Raw genomic sequence first — 12,500 nt, forward strand, 5'->3', positions numbered from 1 at the left:
CCTACACACACACCTACACACACCTACACACACACCTACACACACCTACACACACACACCTACACATGCACACCTACACACACACACACACACTTACACACACCTACACACACACCTACACACACACCTACACACACACACCTACACACACACACCTACACACACACACACACTTACACACACACCTACACACACACACACACACACCTACACACACACCTACACACACACCTACACACACACACCTACACACTTACACACACACCTACACACACACACACACCTACACACACACACACACCTACACACACACACACACCTACACACACACACACTTACACACACACACCTACACACGCACACCTACACACTTACACACACACCTACACACACACACACCTACACACACACACCTACACACACACACGCACACCTACACACACACTTACACACCTACACACACACCTACACACTTACACACACCTACACACACACACCTACACACACACACACAGTTACACACGCACACCTACACACACCTACACACACACCTACACACACACACAGTTACACACACACACACAGTTACACACACACACACCTACACACACACAGTTACACACACACACACAGTTACACACACACATACACACACAGTTACACACACACCTACACACACACACACCTACACACACACCTACACACACAGTTACACACACACACACCTACACACACACCTACACACTTACACACACACACACACCTACACACACACCTACACACACACACACAGTTACACACGCACACCTACACACACACCTACACACACACCTACACACACACACACCTACACACACACCTACACACACACCTACACACACCTACACACACACCTACACACACCTACACACACACACCTACACATGCACACCTACACACACACACACACACTTACACACACCTACACACACACCTACACACACACCTACACACACACACCTACACACACACACCTACACACACACACACACTTACACACACACCTACACACACACACACACACACCTACACACACACCTACACACACACCTACACACACACCTACACACACACACCTACACACTTACACACACACCTACACACACACACACACCTACACACACACACACACCTACACACACACACACTTACACACACACACCTACACACGCACACCTACACACTTACACACACACCTACACACACACACACCTACACACACACACCTACACACACACACGCACACCTACACACACACTTACACACCTACACACACACCTACACACTTACACACACCTACACACACACACCTACACACACACACAGTTACACACGCACACCTACACACACCTACACACACACCTACACACACACACAGTTACACACACACACACAGTTACACACACACACACCTACACACACACAGTTACACACACACACACAGTTACACACACACATACACACACAGTTACACACACACCTACACACACACACACCTACACACACACCTACACACACAGTTACACACACACACACCTACACACACACACCTACAGTTACACACACACACACAGTTACACACACACCTACACACACACCTACACACACACACCTACACACACACACCTACACACCTACACACACCTACACACACACCTACACACACCTACACACACACCTACACACACACCTACACACACACACACCTACACACACACACAGTTACACACGCACACCTACACACACCTACACACACACCTACACACACCTACACACACACCTACACACACCTACACACACACCTACACACACACACACCTACACACACACCTACACACACACACACCTACACACACACACACCTACACACACACACCTACAGTTACACACACACACAGTTGCACACACACATCTACACACACACCTACACACACACCTACACACACACACCTACACACACACACAGTTACACACGCACACCTACACACACCTACACACACACCTACACACACCTACACACACACCTACACACACACAGTTACACACACACACACACAGTTACACACACACACAGTTACACACACACAGTTACACACACACAGTTACACACACACACACACAGTTACACACACACACCTACACACACACACATCTACACACACACCTACACACCTACACACACACCTACACACACACACAGTTACACACACACCTACACACACACCTACACACACACCTACACACACACACCTACACACACACACACAGTTACACACACACCTACACACACACACATCTACACACACACACACCTACACACACACACAGTTACACACACACACACCTACACACACACACACCTACAGTTACACACACACACAGTTACACACACACACACCTACACACACACCTACACACACACACCTACACACACACACGCACACACCTACACACACACACACCTACACACACACACACCTACACACACACACAGTTACACACACACACGCACACCTACACACACACACAGTTACACACACACAGTTACACACACACACACCTACACACACACACACCTACACACACACACACCTACACACACACACACCTACAGTTACACACACACCTCTACACACACACAGTTACACACACACAGTTACACACACACAGTTACACACACACCTACACACGCACACCTACACACACACACACAGTTACACACACACAGTTACACACACACACACCTACACACACACACACCTACACACACACACACCTACACACACACACACCTACAGTTACACACACACCTCTACACACACACAGTTACACACACACAGTTACACACACACAGTTACACACACACCTACACACACACACCTACACACACACACCTTTCACACACACACCTACACACACACACCTACACACACACACACAGTTACACACACACACCTACACACACACACACAGTTACACACACACACCTACACACACACACCTACACACACACCTACACACACACACACCTACACACACACACCTACACACACACACCTTTCACACACACACCTACACACACACCTACACACACACACACAGTTACACACACACACCTACACACACACAGTTACACACACACACCTACACACACACACACAGTTACACACACACACCTACACACACACACCTACACACACACCTACACACACACACACCTACACACACACACACAGTTACACACACACACACAGTGACACACACACACAGTGACACACACACACACCTACACACACACCTCTACACACACACACCTACACACACACACATAGTTACACACACACACCTACACACACACACATAGTTACACACACACACAGTTACACACACACCTACACACACACCTCTACACACACACACCTACACACACACACACCTACACACACCTACACACACACCTACACACACACACAGTTACACACACACACCTACACACACACACACCTACACACACCTACACACACACCTACACACACACAGTTACACACACACCTACACACACACACACCTACACACACACACAGTTACACACACACCTACACACACACACACACACACCTACACACACACACACTTACACACACACACACCTACACACACACACACCTACACACACACACCTACAGTTACACACACACCTACACACACACACTTACACACACACACACTTACACACACACACAGTTACACACACACACACCTACACACACACACCTACAGTTACACACACACCTACACACACCTACACACACACACACACACTTACACACACACACCTACACACACACACACCTACACACACACACCTACAGTTACACACACACCTCTACACACACACAGTTACACACACACAGTTACACACACACAGTTACACACACACCTACACACACACCTACACACACACACCTACACACACACACCTTTCACACACACACCTACACACACACACCTACACACACACACACCTCTACACACACACACTTACACACAGTTACACACACACACCTACACACACGCGCACACCTACACACACACACACACAGTTACACCTACACACACACACACCTACACACACACACCTACACACACCTACACACACACCTACACACCTACACACACACACCTACACACACACACACCTACACACACTTACACACACGCACACCTACACACACACACACCTACACACACACACACACCTACACAAACACACAGTTACACACACACCTACACACACACACACTTACACACACACACAGTTACACACACACACACCTACACACACACACAGTTACACACACACACACCTACACACACACACACAGTTACACACACACACCTACACACACACCTACACACACACACCTACACACACACACACCTACACCCACACACACCTACACACACACACCTACACACACAGTTACACACTTACACACACACCTACAGTTACACACACACCTCTACACACACACACAGTTACACACACACAGTTACACATACACACCTACACACACAGTTACACACTTACACACACACACTTACACACACACCTACACACTTACACACACACACCTACACACACACCTACACACACTTACACACACACCTACACACACACTTACACCTACACACGCACACACTTACACACACACCTACACACACAGACACCTACACACACTTACACACACACGTCACAGACACACACACCTACTCACACACACACTTACACACAGTTACACACACACCTACTCACACACACACTTACACACAGTTACACACACACCTACACACATACACCTACACACTTAGACACACACACACCTACACACACACCCCTACACACATACCTACACACACCTACACACACACACTTACACACAGTTACACACACACACCTACACACACACCCCTACACACATACCTACACACACCTACACACACACACTTACACACAGTTACACACACACACCTACACACACACTTACAGTTACACACACACACTTACACAGACACTTAGACACATACTTACACACACACACACACACAGGTACACACAAAGATAAAGATCCCCCGTGTAGCCTTAACAGACTGTAGGGGCAAGTGCTGTTAGCGAGCACCTGTGAAGGCCGGCACGGCACACGAGGGGGTGGGTGGCCAGCACCACGCCCGGCCGCCTTTGTCTCCCCAGCGTCGATGTTTACACACCGCACCGGGTACTCGTTTGAGGCTGAGTCTACCTAGGGGAGGCCCAGGACCGGTTCAGATAATCGTCACTGATAGTGTTGGCCGTCAGCGGGAATCGAACTCGTGTCGCCGGGTTCATAGCGCAGCGCGCTAACCACTACACCCACCGCTCCCCACACACTCACACTTAGACACACACACACACACGTGTACACACACACACACACTTACACACAAACTCTCAACACACAGTGTACACACACACACACAAACTCTCAACACACACACAGTGTACACACACACACGTGTACACACACACACACACTTACACACAAACTCTCAACACACAGTGTACACACACACACACAAACTCTCAACACACACACAGTGTACACACACACACGTGTACACACACACACACACTTACACACAAACTCTCAACACACAGTGTACACACACACACACAAACTCTCAACACACACACAGTGTACACACACACACACGTGTACACACACAGGCTAGGTGCATGAGGAGGAGGTCACGGGACAGACCCTGCAGGTGCCAATGGTCGACTGCTGTGCCAGGCTAGGTGCATGAGGAGGTCACGTGACAGACCCTGCAGGTGCCACGGGTTGTGTACTGCTGTGCCAGGCTAGGTGCATGTGACCTCTCTCTCTCTGCGTGTGTGCGCAGGGCGGGGGGCCCGTGGCTCATCACCGACATGAGAAGGGGGGAGTCGGTGTTTGAGATCGACCCCCAGCTCCAGGTGACCTCTCATCATGACCCCGATGACCCCTCACCCCCCCCCCCTCCCCCCCCGATGACCCCTCACCCCCCCCCCCTCCCCCCCGATGACCCCGCCAGCAAGGGCCGGAGAAATCCGGCGAGCCGGGAAGCTCTTTGGGGATGTTGACAACCTCGCTTGGTGCGCGGGGGACGTTGTCGCGGGTTTCCCCATCATGTTCGTAGCCAGGGCAGAGGTCGCAACCGGGTACCCGATACCCGTACCCTACCCGATACACGTACCCTACCCGATACCCGTACCCTACCCGATACCCGTACCCTACCCGATACCCGTACCCTACCCGATACCCGTACCCTACCCGGTACCCGTACCCTACCCGGTACCCGTACCCTACCAGATACCCGTACCCTACCCGATACCCGTACCCTACCCGGTACCCGTACCCTACCCGATACCCGTACCCTACCCGATACCCGTACCCTACCCGGTACCCGTACCCTACCCGGTACCCGTACCCTACCCGATACCCGTACCCTACCCGATACCCGTACCCTACCCGATACCCGTACCCTACCCGTACCCTACCCGATACCCGTACCCTACCCGATACCCGTACCCTACCCGATACCCGTACCCTACCCGATACCCGTACCCTACCCGTACCCTACCCGATACCCGTACCCTACCCGATACCCGTACCCTACCCGATACCCGTACCCTACCCGATACCCGTACCCTACCCGGTACCCGTACCCTACCCGGTACCCGTACCCTACCCGATACCCGTACCCTACCCGATACCCGTACCCTACCCGATACCCGTACCCTACCCGTACCCTACCCGATACCCGTACCCTACCCGATACCCGTACCCTACCCGGTACCCGTACCCTACCCGGTACCCGTACCCTACCAGATACCCGTACCCTACCCGATACCCGTACCCTACCCGTACCCTACCCGATACCCGTACCCTACCCGTACCCTACCGATACCCGTACCCTACCCGATACCCGTACCCTACCCGTACCCTACCCATACCCGTACCCTACCCGATACCCGGCTACCCGTACCCGGCCAGGTACGGGTACCCGTTTGCGACCCTGGTGCGGCCGGGTACGGGTAAGGGTAAGGAATCAAAACCCGTTTGCGAAACTCTGGGGGCAGGGCGACCCCCGGTCACCTGATCAGTGCTCCGTGTGGAGATCGTGGTCGGGGCGGGGGGGGCGGTAGCGTGTGCTGTTAAAAACCCGCAAGAAATACTGCAACACGGACTTGTTTTTTGAAGTAATTGTATTTTAAACTTGATTTGGGGCTTCCGATGACTGCAGGGAAATCCATGCGCTGTGTGTTTGTTTCGGGGTCAAGTCGCGGTAGAGAGAGAAAAGAATGATTTCGATATTAGGCATCTCTTGCTGCGAGGTTTCGATGGGGCACTGCAGCTGTGACCCGCCGCTGCGCTACGGACCCACGGCGACCCGAGTTCGATTCCCGCTCACGGCCAACGCGGCCAGTGGCGATTTAACGGGAACAACCGGTCCTGGGTCAGTGGGTCAGTGGGTTAGTCGGTCAGTGGGTCAGTGGGTTAGTGGGTGAGTGGGTCAGTGAGTCAGTGGGTGGGTTAGTGGGTTGGTGGGTCGGTGAGTTAGTGGGTCAGTGGGTTAGCGGGTCGGTGCCGACGACCCCATTAGCCCCGCCCCAATGACCCCAACGACCCCGTTGGCCCCGCCCCAACGACCCCGTTGGCCCCGCCCCAACGACCCCAACGACCCCGTTGGCCTGGCAACTCGCTGGCCCGATGGCATATGGGCCTGGTGACCCGCTAACCCTGCTGACCCTTGACCCGCTAACCCGGTGACTGTTGACCCGCTAACCCCGCTGACCCGCCGACCCGGTGACTCTTGACCCTTGACCCCGCCAGGAGCGCGTGGACGTGGGGGTGGAGCGGGAGGGCTCCAATCTCAGCGGGGTCAGCGGCCGCCTCGCCTGGGCCAGCGGCGCCCCCGGCAACGGCCGTCGCCACGGCGACCGCGACGGCCGTCGCCAAGGGGACCGCCCCGGCAACGGCCGTCACCAAGGAGACCGCGCCGGCGGGGAGGGGCCACGGGGCCCTCGCACCCTGTCCCACAGAGGTCAGGGGTCGTAGTGTGTGTGGTGTGTAGTGGTGTGTGTGTGTGGTGTGTGTAGTGTATTGTTAGTGTGTAGTGTAGTGTGTGTGTGGTGTGTGTGGTGTAGTGTGGGTGGTGTAGTGTGTGTGTGTCTGTGTGTGGTGTGTGTGTGGTGTGTGTGTGTGGTTTGTGTGTGTAGTGTGTGTGGTGTGTGGGTGGTGTGTAGTGTGTGTGTGGTGTAGTGTGTGGTGTGTGTGTGTGGTGTAGTGTGTGGTGTGTGTGTGTGTGGTGGGTGGGGTGTAGTGTGGGTGGTGTGTGTGGTGTGTGGCTGGTGTGTAGTGTGTGTGTGTGGGGTGGGTGGTGTGTGTAGTAGTGTGGGTGGTGTGTGTGTGGTGTGTGTAGGGTGTAGTGGTGTGTGTGTGTGTGTGGTGTCTGTGTGTGTCTGCGTATGTGTGTGTATCTGTGTGTGTGTGTGTGTGTATCTGTGTGTGTGTGTGTATCTGTGTGTGTGTGTGTATCTGTGTGTGTGTATCTGTGTGTGTGTGTGTGTGTCTGTGTGTGTGTATCTGTGTGTGTGTGTATCTGTGTGTGTGTGTGTGTGTATCTGTGTGTGTATCTGTGTGTGTGTGTGTGTATCTGTGTGTGTATCTGTGTGTGTGTGTGTCTGTGTGTGTGTGTATCTGTGTGTGTGTGTGTCTGTGTGTGTGTGTATCTGTGTGTGTGTGTGTATCTGTGTGTGTGTGTGTGTATCTGCGTGTGTGTGTGTGTGTCTGCGTGTGTGTGTGTGTGTCTGCGTGTGTGTGTGTATCTGTGTGTGTGTGTGTCTGTGTGTGTGTGTATCTGTGTGTGTGTGTGTGTGTCTGTGTGTGTGTGTATCTGGGTGTGTGTGTGTGTGTATCTGTGTGTGTGTGTGTGTATCTGTGTGTGTGTGTGTGTGTATCTGTGTGTGTGTCTGTGTGTATCTGTGTGTGTGTGTATCTGTGTGTGTGTATGTATCTGTGTGTGTATCTGTGTGTGTGTGTGTGTCTGTGTGTGTGTGTCTGTGTGTGTGTCTGTGTGTGTGTCTGTGTGTGTGTGTGTATCTGTGTGTGTGTGTGTATCTGCGTGTGTGTGTGTGTATCTGTGTGTGTGTGTGTATCTGTGTGTGTGTGTGGTGTGTGTGTGTGTCTGTGTGTGTGTGTGTCTGTGTGTGTGTGTATCTGTGTGTGTGTGTGTATCTGTGTGTGTGTGTGTGTCTGTGTGTGTGTGTATCTGTGTGTGTGTGTGTCTGTGTGTGTGTGTGTCTGTGTGTGTGTGTGTGTCTGTGTGTGTGTGTGTGTCTGTGTGTGTGTGTGTGTCTGTGTGTGTGTCTGTGTGTGTGTGTATCTGCGTGTGTGTGTGTATCTGTGTGTGTGTGTATCTGTGTGTGTGTGTATCTGTGTGTGTGTGTCTGTGTGTGTGTCTGTGTGTGTGTGTATCTGTGTGTGTGTGTGGTGTGTGTGTGTGTCTGTGTGTGTGTGTGTCTGTGTGTGTGTATCTGTGTGTGTGTGTGGTGTGTCTGTGTGTGTATCTGTGTGTGTGTGTGTGTCTGTGTGTGTGTGTGTCTGTGTGTGTGTGTGGTGTGTCTGTGTGGGGTGTGTAGTATTTGTGTGTGTGTGTGTGTCTGTGTGTGTGTGTGTCTGTGTGTGTGTGTGTCTGTGTGTGTGTGTGTGTGTCTGTGTGTGTGTGTGTCTGTGTGTGTGTGTGTGTATCTGTGTGTGTGTGTATCTGTGTGTGTGTGTATCTGTGTGTGTGTGTCTGTGTGTGTGTGTGTGTCTGTGTGTGTGTGTATCTGTGTGTGTGTGTGGTGTGTCTGTGTGTGTGTGTATCTGTGTGTGTGTCTGTGTGTGTGTGTATCTGTGTGTGTGTGTGTATCTGTGTGTGTGTGTGTATCTGTGTGTGTGTCTGTGTGTGTGTGTATCTGTGTGTGTGTGTATCTGTGTGTGTGTGTGTATCTGTGTGTGTGTGTCTGTGTGTGTGTGTGTATCTGTGTGTGTGTGTGTATCTGTGTGTGTGTGTGTATCTGTGTGTGTGTGTATCTGTGTGTGTGTGTGTGTCTGTGTGTGTGTGTCTGTGTGGGGTGTGTAGTATTTGTGTGTGTGTGTACCTGTGTGTGTGTCTGTGTGTGTGTGTGGTGTGTCTGTGTGTGTGTGTATCTGTGTGTGTGTGTGTGTCTGTGTGTGTGTGTCTGTGTGTGTGTGTGTGTCTGTGTGTGTGTGTGTATCTGTGTGTGTCTGTGTGTGTGTGTGTGTGTATCTGTGTGTGTGTCTGTGTGTGTGTGTGTGTCTGTGTGTGTGTGTGGTGTGTCTGTGTGGGGTGTGTAGTATCTGTGTGTGTGTAGATTGTGGGCATGTGTGGTGGTTGCGGTGGTTGCTGAGGAGTGGTTGCTAAGTGGTTGCTAAGTGGTTGCGGTGGTTGCTGAGTGGTTGCCGAGTGGTTGCCGAGTGGTTGCCGAGTGGTTGCCAAGTGGTTGCTAAGTGGTTGCGGTGGTTGCTGAGTGGTTGCTGAGTGGTTGTGGTAGTTGCTAAGTGGTTGCGGTGGTTGCTGAGTGGTTGCCGAGTGGTTGCCGAGTGGTTGCCAAGTGGTTTCTAAGTGGTTGCTAAGTGGTTGCTGTGGTTGCGGTGGTTGCGGTGGTTGCTAAGTGGTTGCTGTGGTTGCTGTGGTTGCGGTGGTTGCTAAGTGGTTGCTAAGTGGTTGCGGTGGTTGCTGAGTGGTTGCGGTGGTTGCTAAGTGGTTGCTAAGTGGTTGCGGTGGTTGCTGAGTGGTTGCGGTGGTTGCTGAGTGGTTGCGGTGGTTGCAGTGGTTGCAGTGGTTGCGGTGGTTGCTGAGTGGTTGCGGTGGTTGCTAAGTGGTTGCTGAGTGGTTGCGGTGGTTGCTAAGTGGTTGCTGAGTGGTTGCGGTGGTTGCTGAGTGGTTGCGGTGGTTGCTAAGTGGTTGCGGTGGTTGCTGAGTGGTTGCGGTGGTTGCTGAGTGGTTGCGGTGGTTGCAGTGGTTGCAGTGGTTGCAGTGGTTGCTAAGTGGTTGCAGTGGTTGCTGAGTGGTTGCTGTGGTTGCGGTGGTTGCTGTGGTTGCTAAGTGGTTGCTGTGGTTGCTGTGGTTGCGGTGGTTGCGGTGGTTGCTGAGTGGTTACTGAGTGGTTGCTAAGTGGTTGCTGTGGTTGCGGTGGTTGCTAAGTGGTTGCTGAGTGGTTGCTAAGTGGTTGCTAAGTGGTTGCTGAGTGGTTGCTGTGGTTGCGGTGGTTGCGGTGGTTGCGGTGGTTGCTAAGTGGTTGCTGAGTGGTTGTGGTAGTTGCTAAGTGGTTGCTGAGTGGTTGCGGTGGTTGCTAAGTGGTTGCTAAGTGGTTGCGGTGGTTGCTGAGTGGTTGCCGAGTGGTTGCCGAGTGGTTACCAAGTGGTTGCTAAGTGGTTGCGGTGGTTGCTAAGTGGTTGCGGTAGTTGCTAAGTGGTTGCTAAGTGGTTGCGGTGGTTGCTGAGTGGTTGCCAAGTGGTTGCCAAGTGGTTGCGGTGGTTGCTGAGTGGTTGCTGAGTGGTTGTGGTAGTTGCTAAGTGGTTGCGGTGGTTGCTGAGTGGTTGCCGAGAGGTTGCCGAGAGGTTGCCGAGTGGTTGCCGAGTGGTTTCTAAGTGGTTGCTAAGTGGTTGCGGTGGTTGCTAAGTGGTTGCTGTGTGGTTGCTAAGTGGTTGCTGTGGTTGCGGTGGTTGCGGTGGTTGCTAAGTGGTTGCTGTGTGGTTTCTAAGTGGTTGCTAAGTGGTTGCTGTGGTTGCGGTGGTTGCTAAGTGGTTGCTAAGTGGTTGCAGTGGTTGCTGAGTGGTTACTGAGTGGTTGCTGTGGTTGCTAAGTGGTTGCTGTGGTTGCGGTGGTTGCGGTGGTTGCGGTGGTTGCTGAGTGGTTACTGAGTGGTTGCTAAGTGGTTGCTGTGGTTGCGGTGGTTGCTGAGTGGTTGTGGTAGTTGCTAAGTGGTTGCTGAGTGGTTGCGGTGGTTGCTAAGTGGTTGCTGAGTGGTTGTGGTAGTTGCTAAGTGGTTGCTGAGTGGTTGCGGTGGTTGCTAAGTGGTTGCTGAGTGGTTGCTGAGTGGTTGTGGTAGTTGCTAAGTGGTTGCGGTGGTTGCAGACTCGGCTGGGATCCGCGCTGCGCTCAGGAAGGGACTTGGAGCCACGGGGCTCAGGGGAGTCGGGGCGGAGATCCCTGCAACAACAACCGTCGCCTACCACCACCACCACCACCACCACCACCACAACCACCACCAGCTACAACCACACAGCAACACCACCAACCACGATCGGACAGGGTAACCACCACCACCACAACCATTACAACCACAATCACCGCAACCACCATCATCACAA

At 52.4% G+C, this 12,500-nt stretch overlaps 1 protein-coding gene across 1 annotated transcript in view; it reads left to right on the forward strand.

The window, feature by feature from the left end:
- LOC144954557 (suppressor of fused homolog) overlaps positions 1–12,500 on the forward strand; it is a 56,741-nt gene that overhangs the window by 30,376 nt on the left and 13,865 nt on the right. Inside the window, exons 7-9 of the mRNA XM_078885028.1 lie at positions 5,980–6,052; positions 7,953–8,163; positions 12,265–12,442. Coding sequence (XP_078741154.1) covers positions 5,980–6,052; positions 7,953–8,163; positions 12,265–12,442 — 462 coding nt within the window. The remainder of the gene's footprint in view (positions 1–5,979; positions 6,053–7,952; positions 8,164–12,264; positions 12,443–12,500) is intronic.

This window comes from Lampetra fluviatilis, unplaced genomic scaffold, assembly GCF_964198595.1.
Source record: "Lampetra fluviatilis unplaced genomic scaffold, kcLamFluv1.1 SCAFFOLD_146, whole genome shotgun sequence".
In the NCBI taxonomy this organism is placed as follows: Eukaryota; Metazoa; Chordata; class Hyperoartia; order Petromyzontiformes; family Petromyzontidae; genus Lampetra; species Lampetra fluviatilis.